This window comes from Bombyx mandarina, chromosome 13 (genome assembly GCF_030267445.1).
Source record: "Bombyx mandarina strain Sakado chromosome 13, ASM3026744v2".
NCBI lineage: Eukaryota > Metazoa > Arthropoda > Insecta > Lepidoptera > Bombycidae > Bombyx > Bombyx mandarina.
The window spans coordinates 13,521,506-13,540,692 of record NC_143220.1 but is presented as its reverse complement, the minus strand read 5'-3'; the positions used below and the strand labels follow the sequence as shown (position 1 = coordinate 13,540,692).

The 19,187-nt window shown below is 38.0% G+C and overlaps 1 protein-coding gene across 10 annotated transcripts in view; it reads left to right on the top strand.

Moving 5' to 3' along the window:
- LOC114241745 (proton channel OtopLc) overlaps window positions 1–19,187 on the top strand; it is a 40,065-nt gene that overhangs the window by 14,926 nt on the left and 5,952 nt on the right. For 6 of the 10 annotated variants that reach the window (XM_089732215.1, XM_089732213.1, XM_089732216.1 and 3 more), the window contains exons 2-9: window positions 7,364–7,534; window positions 8,105–8,268; window positions 17,172–17,356; window positions 17,531–17,763; window positions 18,070–18,153; window positions 18,533–18,650; window positions 18,725–18,885; window positions 18,958–19,123. In XM_089732215.1, the coding sequence (XP_089588341.1) occupies window positions 7,364–7,534; window positions 8,105–8,268; window positions 17,172–17,356; window positions 17,531–17,763; window positions 18,070–18,153; window positions 18,533–18,650; window positions 18,725–18,885; window positions 18,958–19,123 (1,282 nt within the window). Of the gene's footprint in view, window positions 1–7,363; window positions 7,535–8,104; window positions 8,269–13,205; window positions 13,620–17,171; window positions 17,357–17,530; window positions 17,764–18,069; window positions 18,154–18,532; window positions 18,651–18,724; window positions 18,886–18,957; window positions 19,124–19,187 lie in introns of those variants that run through there. The other 4 variants (XM_028172689.2, XM_089732219.1, XM_089732214.1 and 1 more) reach the window with 3 other exon arrangements.

Genomic DNA, 19,187 nt, shown 5'->3' with positions numbered 1-19,187 from the left:
TGGAAACATGAAAAAGTTTTATTGATTGAAGGGTTTTACTATATGTATACCTGCACGTGTCGGTGCCACTACCCGAACTGCATACAATTTTGAGTTAACTTTTACGCCATCGAGAACGTTAAAAAACTCGCACTAAGCACACAGGCCTTGAAGTGTGCACCGGTATTCACGTTGTGATTTCCATGGGCCCCGCAAACTTCTTTACTCAAGTTGCGTCGTTATCTGCCGATCGAAAGCCATATCTCGATTCGATCATGGATCAGGTACTAAGTAGGTGCATGCTTTAATTACACGGTACAGAAATAGTATATACAAATATATAACATGTGACAATGGGTAGTTAAATTCTTAATCACATATTTTTATGGTTCTCAAAGTTACAGCGGTCCTGCATATTTGGTCCAAGAAGCATTCATGCGTACTAAGAGGTAGGATAGCCGATGAACTAAAAGTTCAAAGCAATTGAACATTAACCTTATTTCGCAAGGAGGACGGCGTTTTTCACTTTGTGATATTAACGGACTGCCATATCCGCTGCGTGTGGTCACAATCAGTTGCGAAGCATCATTTTACTGTCAAGCTCTTTAAGAATTTGCCGCCACGGTGTTTCCCAAGCGCGATGAGACGTCGTTAACGGTAAAGCGACTTGGTTGCGTTTTTGCTGTTGCTGATGTATACAGCTGTTAGTGTCTTTGAGGACCACTGAAAAAAAAGTTTGGGCAGCGAAGTAATTTGCTCATTAATAAAGAAAAAAAATTAGTATTTTTGTTGCAAGCGTCACAAGACTTATTTTATTTAAAACACAGCTTAGACGCGAATATGTTTTTATTGTATTTAGCACTCCATTATCCCATTTTTATATATAAGCGGAATAAAGATCGTTACTTTGGGTTTGTTTTTCGGAATCTTTTTCGAACGCTCAAAAAGGAAAATAAACGAAATTGTTGTTCAAGTTATGTTTTCCTTTGACGTAGTCGAGGAATTTTTTTGTACTAAATTTCTTCTTTTTTGTACTAAGCTTCTTTAAATTTGTTGATTTTAAATGAAATCTTTAGCGCATTATAAAGTAACTGGGTTTATATTTTTATTTATTAACTATACGGCGGAGTGAGCCCACCTGGTATTAAGTTTGTGACTGACGCCTATAGACATCACAACCACTCACCTCCAGCCACGAGGGCTAAGTCTGAATTCTATAGCTTAACGGCTGTCCCAAAGCCCAAACGCAGCAGAAATTGGCAGGGTGGTAGTACGTATCCGCGCGGGCTCGGAAATTGCCTGATCAGTTTTGTGTTACTATGTAGCAATCATCATCGTAAAAAGAAACAGTTCTAGTGTGAGCCAGTGTGTCAGCTTCAAACCTTGTCATTAGAAAGGCACGGCACGTAATTGGAGTATGCTCTACTTTAGGGCGGTTAATAAACTAGTAGACACGTTTTTTTTTATATTATTTTATTCGCTCATTCGATCGTAGACAAATTTCCGTGTTCACTTATGACCATGTTTCGCCTGTGGCATTGAGGGCACGTGTGGAATCATTGGACGATAAGCGAAATCTCTTTACGAGCTCATTGAAAAGCGCATTTCTATTGAAATATATTATTGTAATCATGCGTAGAGGTCGTGGCCTGGAACTAAGTTGTGAAATTAAAAGAAACCTTATTTCTCTCGTGAAGTACTCAGCCGTTTCAATTCAAGGGTATTTAAATTTAAACATTATTATAATGCAATAGAGATTTTTATTTCACAATCAAAGGTCGGTTCTGCAACTCCATACAAGGTCCTCGTGAGTTCTTTTTTTATTACTTAGAGGTTGGACGAGCTCACGGCACACCTGGTGTTAAGTGGTTACCGGATCCCATAGACATCTACAACGTAAATGTTGACACCCACCTAAAAAGTTCGTCTTCGCATAAATACGCCAATAAAAGTTATCCAATTTCATGCGAAGATCCGCGGACGTAGAATTTGACATTGACACCTTAAAAAAAGTTATTAGATCAAATTATGGTCCTTTGAGTTGTATGGATCATAACGCGAGTCCCGCACGTGCGTGGTTTCATGCTTCGGTCCACTGACCTGTTGGCCTGATTAGACTCGATCGATTGCACGGATGTCCTTCGTGAATTCGTTACAAAGAATTATGTTGTTTAATGGTATGATTAAATACAATTTTAAAAGGTATCTATTATAGGCTTAGTTCAAAAAGAGTTTTTGTTATAAAGAGTGTTATATCGAAGTTCAATTGGAACTTTTTTAACACGAAAATGTTTTTGTCCTGCAGACTTGATAACTTGATTAGACTTAATAGATCTTGTCCTTAGAAGAAATTTCTTTTATATTGGATGTACATCTTAATTACTATAATACTCGCGTTATAAATTCTAAATTAATTTTAACATTCGCATTCAAATGTTAGAGCGTAGCGAGTCGGTACTACTGAACAATGAGAAACAGTATGTGAAGGCTTAGACGACGAATGAAAAAGATCTTCCACCGAGCGGATGATATTGCTCGGTAGACCGACGGTCCAAATGTGATCGTTCGGAACTTGTATATATGCAAGATTATCTAGATAATGTCGTAAGCGAGATTCAGGCATCTGTCAAATATCTTGTATTGTATGATGACTTACCCCCCACAAGTAAGTTTTATCTATATATTAATACGTGAAGCAAAAACTTTGTAATTCTTTTTACGAAAATTACGCGGACGGAGGAGTATGACATTTCCCACACTTATAGAGAATGTAGAGATGGTGTGCAGATTGTTATTTTTTTTTTTAAATTAGGCATAAAAAATCAATTAAATCAATTAAAGAAAACATTACACACAGTATCATGTATTTGACACACACACGCATGCATACTATTTGTATAGTATCAAACTTTTCTTATTGCTTATAGTCTGTGGTCAAATTGAGAATAGATTAAATAATGTTTGTCTTTATTATGTAATATTTGTTTAAGTGTATTAATCTGTGATTATAGAAATACGAGTATAATAAATAGCCTTCGACTGTTTGACAATAGAATCATAGTAGTCTACAAACTTATAATTTCAATTAATTAAAGTCGAATTTCGACTACTGCGGGACAACTAGCTTAAACAAAAATCTTTTCCACCATGTACTATTCGTCAACCAAAGTACGAGGTGTTGAACTTCATAGTTTTACTTGTACTTATGTACGTGGAAATACCGGAACAACCGCTTCATTATGCTGGTGGTCTTGCCGTAGTGAGTAGATTGAGTGGGAAGCCATAGTCCATTGATGTCTGAAATTTATACTTTTACATTATTCTTAGGTAATGTAAGCAGACGCAAGATCGACAGCTGGTGAGCTGGTATTTTTTTTATTGCTTAGATGGGTGGACGAGCTCACAGCCCACCTGGTGTTAAGTGGTTACTGGAGCCCATAGACATCTACAACGTAAATGCGCCACCCACCTTGAGATATAAGTTCTAAGGTCTCAAGTATAGTTAGAACGGCTGCCCCGCCCTTCAAACCGAAACGCATTACTGCTTCACGGCAGAAATAGGCAAATGGTATTAGGTGGTTACCTTCGCCGCCCACCTTAAAAGTTTGTCTTCACATAAATACGCCAATAAAAATTATCCAATTTCATGCTAATACAAGCTGACGTACAAGTTGCATTGACATCTGTAATATTATTGGTGACTACAACAATATTACATTTAACGAAGCTTTATGTGGCTGGGCGCGGCTTTGTTCTCGAAACGAACTCATTTGCATAGTGCTTTGTGTAAATAAATGAATTTATGTATACGATACATGCTCGAACTGGGTCAGGTCGACTGCAACAGTTTTTTAATTATATCTGTAACATTTTCCGTGCATTTCTTGATTCAGTTTTAGGTAGATTACCTGCGTTTAGAATATTCTAGAATCTTAGAAGAAATTTAGTGTTTTGTGTTTTTGTGAGTTTAAATGAAATAAAAAGAAAAACATTAAAATAATAGAAGGTATCGTGTTGATTTCTTATAAAATATATTATGTCAGTTTACAAAGTAACAACTTAGTTCGGGTAATAAAATATATTTCAACATGGCAGAGAATAAAATATGATAATTAAGAAAATATGAAACAAAATATATAATCATAACATAATATTTCTATGTCAAACAAAACACACCGGCGTCACATTATTTTATTACAGGTTTTCGTTTTCAAGAACGGTTCCTTTCCCAGGGAAACATGGTCGACATGGTTGTGAATAGCCGATGTCCTTGGGCCGCAATGACCACTTTTTATCTTTATTAAGTTCTGTCATTGTGGTGATTAAAAAAAAATCCATTATCTCAGTTAATTTAATCGATGAGCTTCGGCAGGGCTTGGCTATGCTTGGATTACTGGTGTTCTCATAACAACGGATACGGTCAGATGGATTGTACGCTCGCTTGCCTCCGATACCAATAAACACAATTTTTGTTGAATTATATATCATTTATATCGTTATACTTATCTTATATCTTTAAACGAGCACTTCTCGTATATATATCTCGGAAACGGTGCCAACGATTTTCATAAAATTTAGCATACATCTAGCTACGATTTTTTTTATGTTTGTTGTTTTATTCGCGTTTTCAATAATTATCTTTATCGATAATCAACTTATGACTCTTCCCGACATCTATTGGCGAATAATAATACTATTTTTCTTAATTGAGAGCAACTAACTGTTTTAAAGACACAATAACACTAAAGCTACTTCAGCAGATGGCTTTGTTAAGCAACCCGAAGCCAATGAGTGTTTGGTTTAAGGTTAGACCAAAAAAATAAATTGTTTATTTATATTATTTATGTCTTTTTAACTCAGGTGTTCACTTAAAAATGCCTATTTCATCATTTTATCAATATAATTCGTATTTATTATAATTTCTAAGAAACACAATTTCTCAAAAAGAAAATACCGAGCAAAGCTCGGTCATCATCTAGTATCTAATAAAACAACAACATTGATTCATTTTGAATCAACGGTATGAAATTACAAATTCTAAAACGCTTCGACCGAAAATTTCCGTTGCACGGTCATTCATAGTGGTGCTTAATAGTCTTGACGCGTTTCTAACGCCTTATAAATATTGCAGTTATTCATTTGACGTCGGTATTTGCACTTTAATATGGATAGAAAAACATAAGCGCCGTAGGGACAAGCTGTGGCCTCAGCGTTACTTCATGCAAAAATTCAACCAAACTTCATCACTGTAAATTATTTCAAACAGTTTTTTAGATTATTCTAAAAAAATAGCTCGAAATACTATTATATTATTGCCTATTATATTACGTTATATTATGTCTAAAGCTTATAATATAACATTATTTCATAATGGTTGCGAGCTCTTTTGCACCTTAAATTTACCAAAAGCAAAAAGTAGATATTAGCGGAGAATTTGTTTTGTGTATTCAAAATGATTGCAACACATTTTCGTGTAACTGATACTGACAAAGGCAAATTGAGATACAGCACCATCTATTGAACATTAATGCGATGATTTAATGATTTTCACATCGCTTATTTAGGAATCAGTAGTCAAATGCCGAAAAGGTAATATTTTTAAAGTTTCATATAATCTCATTCAAACGAAAACATTGCCAAACATTTGTAACAGTACTTTTGTTTTGAAATTCGATTGATGAATTTTGCAATGCTATTATATTACAAAAAAAATGTACGCGTGGCAGTTTTAATTATTGGATTCTCTCACGGTTTTTGTTTGGCAGTTCATGTTCCCACGTGAAACATTTTATCTGTTCTGAAGTTAATTAAACAAACAATATTTTATATTCGGCTTTGGATTACAAGGACCAATTAGAAAGTCAGAGTATTTCAATAGTCAGTGCGTTTTTCAGCAGTCCGTCTGGTTCAGCAGTTTTTTACGGATTTTTGCCCACCACTCTCACTCTGTAATGACTCTTGTGTATTGGGCGATCCGCAGTGGCGACTACAGTAAGACAACGAAGAAGGTCGACTTGAGGCGAATGCTTTTTCCTCTGTGTCTTTAGTACGATTTTTTTATGTTTTCGATAGCGTAATAGTTAACTGCAGTTGGAACAGCATCTCTAGCGGCAATCGTAGGCAAACGTTCCAACTCTATCCAAAGTTGAGTTAACTTTTACGCTATCGAGAACGTTAAAAAATTGGCAGTAAGCACATTGACCTCAGAATGAATAAAAAACAGTAAAAACCGAAACGACAGTTAAGTTAACGTAAAAGTTAGCCCATATTTGTATGGTACGGGATCGTTTGCCTACGTTTGCCGCTAGGGACGCTGTTCCAACTGCATACAAAATTGGGTTAACTTTTACGCTATCGAGAACGTTACAAAACTCGGACTAAGCACACTGTCACTAAAAATAATTTCAATCCAGGAGAGTACAGCTACCCTGCCCTGTGGACCTTTTCTAAAATAGGGCAACAATAATGTTTAATGGTTAATGCTGTAGATATCATAAAGTTACCTTCACGAAATAGCCTTTGCCCATCTATAAAACTAAGGTGAAGTCTTAAGAGTATTGTAATTTATTACAACTGTCCTATTCTTCGGTACGAACACTTAGCGGATCATTTACTTTGTGGATGTTTGTAGGATGGTGGTTTAAGATCTCATCATCATCATCATAGTCAATTACTGTTGGCAAAGTAGTCGTGGTCATGAGGAATCTTGGTTTATTATAGCCTTGACATCTGTTTTCCATAATTTGCGAACTGATCTACCCACCAATAAAATTAAGAGTTAGATATTGGAAGGAAGGAAGAAAGTTGGAGGCGAATTTGATAAGGAGAAGGTAACGGAGGAGTTATTGCCACTACAATACGGCACTACATGAGTACGCCGATATAAATGGATAATCTATATATTAATACGTGAAGCAAAAACTTTGTATCCTTTTTACGAAAATTGCGCGGACGGAGGAGTATGAAAATTTCCACACTTATAGAGAATATAGAGAAGAAGTGCACAATGCTAATATTTTTTTAAATAATGCATAAAAGATACAATAAATTAATAAAGAAAACATTACACACACTACCATGTATTTGACGCACACACGCATGCATACTATTTATTTATTGTCAAACTTTTGTTCTTGACGTCTGCTGTCAAATTGAGAATAGATCAAATATTGTTTGTCTTTATTAATATTTGTCTATAGTGTAGTCTTGGCGAAATTTGTGATTATAGAAGTATAATAGTCTTTGAAAATAGAGTCTTAATAGTTTACAAACATATAATTTCAATTAATTATAGTCGAATTTCGACTACCGGGTGACCACTAGTATATTAAAAAACGTAGTTTTTTTTTACCGCCTTTTTAATAAACTTTTTCTCTTCACACAGGTGCGCGTCCGCGAGTTTTACATCGCGATGCAGCGTTGTCCTTACATCCACGAGATGAAGGAGCGACTGCTAGGCGCACCAGTCGAAGTCCCCGATCAGAAAGAAATACGTGAGGTTCCCAGGGACCGCGCCACCGACCATCAGGACACCCAGGTCGGCACCATCGTCAAAGTGAGCCTCATCTACCATCTTATCACCGTGACTGCCTTGAACTGTGACAATATATGTTGTTCAATCTTTGAATAATACCTTTTAGAAGTGCATAGTTTTTTTTTTCATCGAGTTTCAAATATATTCAATATTTAATAAGAGAATCAAAGATCAATTGAATTAAAAAAAAATACAAAAATAATATTTTTTATCTTACTGCACAACATACCATTATAAGTTTTTTATGTTGATAATGTTTACTAGTATAGATAAATAAATTAATAACAACATTAATAAAAAAACCTTCATTGTGTGTATAGTTAGCATCGCAAAATGGAGTTCAAGGTAGTTTTCATAACATTTTAGAATTTCGGTAAATAGTATCTAATAGTGTAGAACGTAGAATCCAATCTTGAAATAATCAGTTTATTAATTATAAAGTATCTTTACTCTCTTAGCGGTTTACACGCGTTTTAGATAAAATTAGCAAACCTTAATTTTTAATATTCAGTTTGCTTGAATTGATTTATTTTTTAGATAATTATTTTGAGATATTTGGTATAAATAATTTAGTAATGACGTCATTTTCAGCTGAATTCAGACGGGTACGGATCCCATACCTCGCCGGCTCGCGCTCCCCTCGTCACTGACGAGTGCGAGGCGCCGGCGGAGGAGACCGAAGCCCTGACACCGACAGATGCAGTACTCCAGTACCGAGCTTGCTGTCAACCTGACACTACCCCTAAAAATGCCAAGTATGTTATAGGCTCTTGTGTTCAAGTTTTGTTATGTATAAAAATATTAAGAGAGAGAGAGGGAGAGAGTATTATTTATTGTACACCAAAAAATAAACAATATGAAACATTAAATACAAAAAAGTACATTTGGTGGTATTATCGCTAAGAGCGATCTCTTACAGACAACCATCAGGTGGACAAGAATCATTTGGAAAAGAATTACACGCGGTGTACCAATCAATTGAAATATATATATATACACATACACGTACATATACAAATACTATACATATATATATATTTATAAATGAGGCCTTCACCGCAAAAGTGGCCTAACCCACAATTTTTTATATTGAAGCTTATATTAAACGTATATTGTAATTTATTTAAAATATAATAAATTTTGATGCAAAACCGGCATATCCATAGTTTCACCCATAGATAGCTTTGTATATTTTTAAGAATATGAATGGATATATTAGATAGAATATATATTATACTTTATTGTGCATCGGAATAACAAAAAGTAAAAAGAGCTCGAAGCTGATGAACTGGCTGGACTATCTAAAAAAAATTTTAAGTTTTTTTATGTCTTACATAGTTGGACGAATTCACGGCTCACGTTGTGTTAAGTAATTACCGGAGCCCTTAGACATTAATCGCGTAAATGACGCTATCCACCTTGAGACACGAGTTCTAAGTCCTCGTTTTTACAGTACAACGGCTGCTCCATCCTTCAAACCAAAACGCATTTCTGCATCAGGGCAAAAATAGGTAGGTCGGTGGTACCTACCTACCCTTGAGGGCACACTATCTAGTAACTACTAGTAGTAGTAACTAGTATCTAGAAATAGGGACGTATCGCTAGAGTTGTGACATGGGGAAATCAGAAAGATGGCGAAGATCCCATTGTGACCACGTTGATAAAATTGCTCTACTAAAAAAAAAACTTAAAGAAAATGTTAAAGCGATTTCCTCGAAATATTGATTGCATTAATAAGACATAAGAATTCGAAATATTTCGCATATTGCTTGTTGTTGAAATGATTCCTGGAAAAAACGCTGATCTTAACTATACAAACTCTAGCATTTGTTTTTCGTACAATATTATTTTGAGTGCTTTAAATTTAAATGAACTTATACCTTTAGATTTAATTCAAAAAATAGTACAGTACATAACAGACATAATCACATTACGTTCTATTTAACCAATAAAGGACACTTGTCCGAACAAAGCAGAATCAACGAACAATTTAAAAATAAATACATATAATGGGAGGAAGCTTTAATAAAAGCACTTCCATGGGGCGCGATGGACAATCCATTAAATAGGGGACATACCTAAGACCCTAAATAAAGGCATCGGAAACGCTCACTTTTGGGAATAAAGTAAACTTTTATACGTACTAAATAAAGTTTTTTTTTATTGCTTAGATCGATGGACGAGCTCACAGCCCACCTGGTGTTAGGTGGTTACTGGAGCCCATAGACATCTACGACGTAAAATGCGCCACCCACCTTGAGATACAAGTTCTAAGGTCTCAAGTATAGTTATAACGGCTGCCCCACCCTTCAAACCGAAACGCATTACTGCTTCACGGAAGAAATAGGCGGGGTGGTGGTACTTACTCGTACGGACTCACAAGAGGTCCTACCACCAGTAAAAAAGTAAACAATTAGTTTTTTTTGGTTAGATGGTTAAATTGACACTTGACGTAACAAGGTTACCGGAGCCGATAGACGTAATTCCGCGTCACCCACTTTGAGATTTGAAATCGACGTCAATTGTTTTGGATGACAGCTATCCAACCCTTAAGCCATACCCAGACATGAAGTCCCGAATTTCATTGTATTACCTAAACAGGGACTCATGATTTTATTGTGAAAAAATAACCAATAATATAATAACACAACTGCTCATGTTCTACGGTGATACTTTACGACTTGCACGGAGTTCGGCGACACCCACGTCTCTTAATTTCTACACTATTGTAGGCCACAACACAGCCGATTAATTACTCAGAGTCTGTACTTGTTTTTGTCTTGTCTTGTATGCATACTTATGTATACCCCTGGCCAGCATACACAACGCAGAAAACTTTTGCTTAAGACCGGAACGTTTTTTTTAAATCGTGCTTAAGCCGTATATCTGTTTCGTTCAGCGTATTGTAATCACCGAATTAACTAGCGATAGGCCGTATCATAAGCCCGCATGCGTAGGCATTAGCATTCTCCCATTTCTACCGCTAAGTCATGCGTTCCGTTTTGAATGGTGGGACATCCGTTGCACAATTGCGACTTTGACCGCAGTTCTCAAGGCGGGTGGATGTATTTATGTCGTAATGGGCTTCGATAATCACCTAAAATCACGGTGGTATGATATAACTCACCCGTATACATAATTAAAAGAATAACGATGCGGTAAGTGATCAGCACGGGAATGCACAATACATCACAAAATACATACGGACCTCAAGTGCCAAAAATCTTGGACGTGATGGAAATTACGGACTGTATTTTCCGTCAAATAATGGATACGTGTAAGACCGCCACAACATTAGTTAATTGCGTATTGTATGTAGAATGCAAGGTCTTTCCGAGGCGTCTTATGTCATTGACGATATAAATAATATTATACACGCACTGGCGTTGTTGTAGGATTAATTAATGAAGTGTTTATTGAGACGATGAATTGTACAACTGGATCTTATTACAATTTTAATTAATTACGCAGTGTCAACGAGAGTTGAGGTCTTTTGTATTTATTATTGTCGCGAACATTTTCATTGGACAAATCGTCGGGGCCTAAAGGATAAGATGCCCAATGTTCTCTTACTAAGCAATGCTAATATGCTTGGGTTTAAATTCCACACACGAATACAAACTTTTCCAATAAAATACGTTCCTAAAGTATGCTCACGAACGACTTCCGTTATAAGGAAATACCATCCTATAATCTATCTACACGAACTAGAAAAATTTACAAGTTTGCGTCATTACGAGTATAATACTTGTAACAAGGTGTAATATGAGCCTGCCCGAGTCTATATCATCGCCCTGCCTATTTCTACCAGAAAGCAAAGATATATTGCGGTTTGACTTCAACCTCATGTCTAAAGGTGGGTGATAGCATTCACGTAATTATATTAGGTAATGGGCTCCGGTAACCACCTACCCACCTATACAATAAAAACAAGCTTCAGGAATACCATTTCTATTCTTTTTTTGGATACGTGTTCGATTTAGTTTCGCATACGATTTGGCAACGGCGTGACTTCACTAACACCTAACATTTTTAATGACTAAATTCCATCGTATCGAAGCGTAATGTAGCGTTAGCAAAAATAATTTTAATAAAAAGTCACAATAATTCAGCTAATCAGCTGTCAAGCCAGCAACAGAGTAAAATTGTGAAATAGACTGCATGCATTCACTGAAATGGGTGTTGTTATATTTAATTATTACCATCGAGAAAATGGTCTCACAGCCCATTCCAAGTGCTGGTCAGCAACTAAAGACACTGCATACAAATACATTAGTAACTATTGTATAATTTAAGGTATCGTTGCAAAATTCTCGTGAATGATTCTAATTGTTGCGCCGTCGCGTATTGCTGACCCTCTGAAAGTTAGAGCTGAGATAATTAGACAGATGGCGCAAAAAGACTCGTCAGATTCGTCACGCTCGTCTTAAGTGAGTTCTCTGATTGTGTAAGGCCCAGTAATTAGTAGGGAGTGCTACCTTTTGTTCTATGTCCGGATTAAATTATCGCCCATTTACTTTAGAAAGGAAAAAAAAACAAGAAAATCTCTAATCTCATGATGGGATTTCTGCTGTGACGTCTTAGCTGAACCTATAGACTCTGTGACTGTCTAAAGTCTAAACTCGAATTTCCAATAGTCAATTCACAATATATTGATAAACTGTAGTAAAACCCAATAAAACATTTTTTTTTTGTTTGTTTATTGCTTAGATGGGTTAACGAGCTCACTGCCCACCTGGTGTTAAATGGTTACTGGAGACATATACCCATAGACACCTACGACGTAAATGGGTCACCCACCTTGAGATATAAGTTCTAAGGTCTCAAGTATAGTTACAACGGCCCATCCTTCAAGCCGAAACGCATTACTGCTTCACGGCAGAAATAGGCAGGGTGGTGGTACCTACCCGTGCGGACTTACAAGAGGTCCTACCAACAGTAAAATAGTCCGAATTAGTTTTAAAAATTAATTTTAACCTTCAGCCTAAACTAAATTCGTTTATAAACAAATACTAAACAGCACTCTCGCAGTACAATAAGGCCAGGTCATCGAACCTAAGTTGAACCAAAGGATCCGTCCCTTTCATACTTCCAGGCATTCATTGCCAAGATTTCTTTTCATATTGCGTCTTTATGTCGTTGAGAGGGACGTGCATGTGCAATATTAGGGTTGTCTCGTGGTAAGTGCGTAGTTTCGGTAGAGCCGGGGTGTGTCGTGGGGACAAGGGCCGGGTCAGTGGGTCGCTCGCGCACCCTCCCAAAGCGTTCCGGGAGAAACGCGCCTCTATCGACCGCGTGCCGCCAGATTTTGTAGGGCTGTCACAACTTTTTAATACATCGAAAGACATTTACTTTTGTGTGTTAGATTTTTGTTTATATAAATTTGTTTATATTAAAGACGTTCGTAATATTTGTACTACCTTCAGCTTTGGAGTTTGTTGTAGAATAATAATTGCAATAAGTTACTTAGCTTAGACGATAAAAAATCAATAGCTGTTATATAATGGAAAACTGAATAAAACCTTACCAATTAACACTGCACATAGGTCAATATTTTTAATGGCGAACCATTGTAATATAAAACAAAGGCAGTGGATTCTTATTCAAGTATCATTCCCCCTCATGTAATGAGTCTGATTCGTAGAAAATTACAATTTATTCGAAATAGGGAGCTATCAGGAGGGTGGCGTCCTTAAACGAGATCGCGAGTGCGCGCAGCATCCGTTACTGCGCAAGTCCGGGCACACTCGAGTCGAAGGCACAGTCCCGACGCCGCACCGCCTCACTTCCGGAGCCTTTTGCCTTCAAAGAGCTCCTTACCAAGGCCCGTACCTGTCCTTAACCCTCCGATATGGGCGACTTGTAACTGAAAAACTCTTCGTCCCCGCGTCCTTGATTGAAGTGGAAAAATGGGGAAGGAAAGGCACCCGCTTCCCGAGGCTGAAGTAAAAGTGGCGACGGTCGAGCTCGAAGCTGTGGACAACATGGCGACTCTGCCGGTCGGCCAGCATCGGCAGCAGGGTAGTGACATTGCTATCGCGGAGAAACATAACACTGCGAACAAAGAAATGGAACTCAAATGCGTGCAACCGAAGCCATCCAAAAAGTACGTTTTGTAGTCATACTTCAAAGGGTGGGGCCGGTCAATTTGCGCGGTAACATTTAAGTAGCATTGAACTGTTCAGAATTTATTTTTTTGTTATTGAAACACAACAGTTTTTTTGCTAATGAATAATTTTCAATTGTTTTACTTACATTTTTGTTACAGTGGCTAAGTCAAACGCTTACTGGATTTCTTAGATAACACAATGTGTTTAACTTTGTTCGTCGTCTACATTGATCCACTGGATCCCATGAGATTTCTGTATCGTTGTAGTCGATTAAACGTGTATGGTTTCTAAAAAAACCAAGAAACCTACATTACCGAAACTGTCATCTTATGTCTATCAATGTAATTTAAAATAATATTACTGGCTATTTCTGAAGACTAATTTTTTCAATCTGTCCGTTTAAGACACAATATTTTGTGTGTATGTTCTTCAAACCGCTTTATTAAAAAACATGCTACAACCAAATAATTGTTACACATCACTATGCCTATGAGACAAAGCACGGTGCTACACCGTATTCATAAAGAAAGCGTCTTATGAGAACGGCTACCGAAACCAAAACAATACAATTTTCTATCAACGGAAACCTCAAAAATTATAATTCGCGTTTATAATTACTACTAAATTTATAATTACTGGTAGTAGGGCGTTTTGTGAACCCGTATGAGTATGTACCACCACCCTATCTATTTTTTCGTAAAGTTATAAAACGTTTCACTTTGAAGGGTGGGGCAGCCGTTGTACTATAAAACTGACTTAGACTTCATGGTTCAAGGGTTTACGTTGTTGATGTCATGGGCTCTGATAACCATATAACAGTTAATACTATGAGGACTGTGGTTATTCCACCCAATTATCTAAGCAATTAAAAAAAACACCAATATTTGACTTGGTACTCGTTAACCAAAATAGTGCGATAGAAATAATTATTGAAGTTTACTTTGATCTAAACATATAGTATAATATTAAAAACTAAGGTGTACTGCGACGTGTATTTGTTAAAACGAGTTTTGTGGAGATCTCAGCGGTACGAAGCGGCTTTAACATTGAACTATGGTGACTATTTTCCATCAGCTAGAATTAGAAGATATTAAAATCACAATAGCATCAAATAATATCAGTTTGTTACTACTACTCCTAATAGAATAAGTGAAAGTAGTAGTTTTAGAGCGAGAAGAATGAGGTCTAAAAATTCATATACATAAGATCATCAGATCAGAGTAAGGGACCAGAAATTTTGCGAAATTCGTAAATTTTATGAGTTTTTGATTAAATGGGTTTTTCATCATGGAATATGTTCATGAAGACAAGCTCTGTAATTTATCAACTGGGACTTACATATTTTTTATTCAGAAGCAGTCCACAAAAGCATTTCAATCCCGACATAGTCGCGTTATTTAATATTTGAAGTCGTCGTGGCCTAGAGGATAAGACGCCCGGTGCATTCGTATTGAGCGATGCACCGGTTGTCAAATCTCAGGCGGGTACCAATTTTTCTAATGAAATACGTACTCAACAAATGTTCACGATTGACTTCCACGGTGAAGGAATAACATTGTGTAATAAAGATCAAACCCGCAAAATTATAATTTGTGTAATTACTGGTGGTAGGACCTCTTGTGAGTCCGCGCGGGTGGGTACCACCACCCTGCCTATTTCTGCCGTAAAGCAGTAATGCGTTTCGGTTTGAAGGGTAGGGCAGCCGTTGTAACTATACAGAGACCTTAGAACTTATATCTCAAGGTGGGTGGCGCATTTACGTTGTGGATGTCTATGGGCTCCAGTAACTACTTAACACCAGGTGGGCTCTGAGCTCGTCCAACCATAAAAGCAATATAAATAATAAAAAATGATATTAGCGTTCCGGTCTTTTTACCTGAATAGCCATGGAGGAACCTGTGAAATTTTGGCTGCTTCAACCAGATTTTTGGAGAGGCCAACAGTGGACTAAAATAAGCCGTTAATGATGATCGTGATAATGAAACCAGATTATTGTAATAAAACGGTTTTAAAATTATCTTTTAATAGGTAGGTCTAATAATATTAGAAGCATTACAATATGCACTGAAAACTAACTTAAATCCAATTACATGTAAATGTACCTAGACTAGTCTATGGACCAGGTGACGCGCCGTCTCTATATGGGGGTGGTGCGATCAAGGGCCCTATACGGGGCGCCTGTGTGGGGCCAGTCCCTTGTCGTGGGGGTGGCGAGGTCGCTGCATCGGCCGCAACGTACCATCGGGGTCAGGGTCATCCGCGGTTATCGCACCATCTCCTTTGAGGCGGCGTGTGTGCTGGCTGGGACGCCACCTTGGATTCTGGAAGCGAAGGCGCTCGCCGCTGACTATAAGAGGCGGGCTGACCTTTGTGCCTGGGGCGTGGCGCGTCCCAGCCCCAGTGTGGTCAGAGCGCGGAGGGCCCAATCTCGGCGGTCCGTGCTGGAATCATGGTCCAGACGGCTGGCTGATCCTTCGGCTGGTCGTAGGACCTTCGAGGCGATTCCCCCGGTCCTTGTGGATTGGGTGAATCGTGACAGAGGACGCCTCACTTTCCGGCTCACGCAGGTGCTCACTGGGCATGATTGTTTCGGTGAGTTCCTGCACCGGATCACAGCCAAGCCGACGGCAAAGTGCCACCATTGTGGTTGCGACTTGGACACGGCAGAGTATACGCTCGTCGCCTGCCTCGCATGGGAGGGGTGGCGCCGTGTCCTCGTCGCAAAAATAGGAACCGACTTATCGTTGCCAAGTGTTGTGGCATCGATGCTCGGCGACGACGAGTCGTGGAAGGCGATGCTCAACTTCTGCGAGTGCACCATCTCGCAGAAGGAGGCGGCGGGGCGCGTGAGAGACGCACAATCCCGCCACAGTCGAGCGGGGGCCAGGGAGGCGGATCTCGCCCAAGCCCTGGCCCTCTTAAGTGTTTCGGGCCCCCCTCACATGTCGGTCTGGGGACTGGCGAATGGGGCCTAAGAAGACGACGTGCAAGCTGCTCTGCACGTGTTTTACGCAAGAGCATCCGGGTGATGGAAGGCCGGCTATCTTCGACCGACGCTGGTTCTGGTCCAGCGGGGTATTCCGTAGGGTAACCCACTCTAACCAGCGCCATCTAGGCGGGCTTCGGACAGTCTGCCGACCGAGAGGGCTGGTGGTCGTGGTGCCAATGACCGCCAGTCCGTTGTCCCGAGGGGGAGGGTGATGGGAGAGATGTGCTCCGCACTAAGCGCTTCACTTCCCCCTTTGCCTTTTCATGAGTTTCTATCTCATGCAAGGTTTGGATGTTGGTTGTTGAGCGACAGGAGGTTTTAGTCAGTTCGACTCTGACAGACCCCCCCCGCCATCCCCAGAGAAGGGCGGAAGTCCGGCGATTTTCCCCTGACCAAAAAAAAATAAAAGACTAGTCTGTGGATAGAATTAAGGTAATGTTAAGTTTTTGAATAAAATAGTATCTTCTAAATTGTATTTTATGATCATTGTATTTGATATTTAATTTATGGTTGATTGTTTGTATAATATTATATTATCTCTTATTTGCTCTCATTTCAGGACATCCCTGTTCATCATTTCTAGTTTCATCTACGCCAAGCTGCTGGTGGTAGTTTGCGTCGCTTACGTCATCAGCGATGTCATCACACACAACCTGCCCCTCTACTACTATGAAGGATTCTTCACCTACCTTTATGGCATGAGTATTCTGTTCTTGCTCTACGTGTTCTGCTTCCTACTTCAAGGTTTGTATTATTATAATTGAATTTAAGTATTTTCTAAAGAAATTAGTAACGAAATTAGATATATCAATAGAGTGTTTCATTTTAATTAACATTGGAGTTTGGAATTGATAGTGTCGGATCGATAACAAAACAATAATACTCATAATATATATTTATAAGGGATTTATTCCATAGAGAGTGCATGCTGCAGTGGAAGTCCACCTAAACAGAAACCTCCACCAAAAGAAAAGAAGCCGAAGAAGGAAAAGGCAAAGAAAACCAAAGATAAAGAACCTAAAGAGGACAAAGAGGTTAAAGACGGAAAAGATGGAAAGAAAGACGGGAAGAAAGATAAAAAAGATAAGGACAAAGACAAAGAGGGAAAGGACAAAAGTGGAAAGGAATTAAAGAAGCAAAGCCAATTTCAGGTCAGTGAAAATTTCAATAAAAATACACAGCACATCCACATTACTTTTGTCCCTAACATTTTATTCAATCAATTATTATTTTTGCTTACGCGTGTCGTCCCGTGTTAGTTAACCAAGTTTAATTATTGTTATATAATTTTTATGTGATTATGTGAATGAATCGCGCACTCCCACAATTTTTGCTCTGCCTATCATCCAAACACATTTGTATAATTTAAGCTTTATTAAGAATGCAACAACCAGCATGAAACCCTTTTTATTTAAGCTGCCTACTTTTCTGTTTTTTTTTACATATTATTTGGGCAGGAGGTGTATCCACGTAAGATGCGCGATAAAGTTCGTCAACAGCAATTACAATTGCAAATGGCACAGTTGTATGCGTCCGAACAGGTGAGGTGTATATTTGACACACCCTGCTTGAAAATATTTTGTACATCATTTCAGATAGCTTTGGATGTGCTGTTGTAGTAACTTGATCGTCATAGTGCTTGTTTGGACCGCTGTTGTATTTAGCTTGTTTTTAGAATATTTTTTTTCGTAATAAAGCTTTGAATGTGGAACATGTGTACATGAGATTTTTCCTCACGAAATTCATAACATTTATGTAATACTAATTTGCATTGAACTTTGCATATGGGTGACAAATAAATATTCACGATTCACAGTTGAACAATGATCGGAAATGCATTCAACAAATAATTTAAGTTTTACATGATACCAATTTTCAAAATAAAATAGTATTTTTCATATATATTTTTAATACGTATAGCAACAGCAAGACATCGTTGAGTTGGAAGCTGGACCAGTGTCTAGACCAATGCGCAGACGCAAAACTTCTCAGAACGATCACAGCCACGGCAGCTTCTTTCTAAGAATTGGAGCAATTGGTAAGTAATCGGCAATTTTGAAAAAGCTTTTATACCTAAATTTGCAAATAATTGATATTTTTTTTGCTTTACAGCATTTGGTCTCGGTACAATGATTTACAACGGTTTAGAATTCGGAACTTTCTTCGAGCTACCTTTAGAATCTCCTTGCTATCTCATTTTGAAAGGAGTTAATCCGGTGCTTCAAATGGTTTTCACTTTTATGCAGATGTATTTCATCTTCATGAATTCTCGGGTAATTTTAACTTCCTTCATTAAATAATATCCGATAAATACTTAAAAGTAATTACCTTAAATGTTTTTTTAGCTGAACATTCATCGTTTTAAAGTTATCGCTCGGTTTGGTTTAATGCACGTAGTGGCTACCAATATATGCGTTTGGATAAGAACATTGGTGTTAGAGTCTCTAAAAGAGATTACCGATTACCACGTGAAGAATCCTTTGGGAGTTCCCGGCGAGGGTATTCTTGGAAGTAAGTGATTTTCCTTAAATCCCATTCAGCTTCGATAAATTTAAATGGCTGTATGTTTTCCATC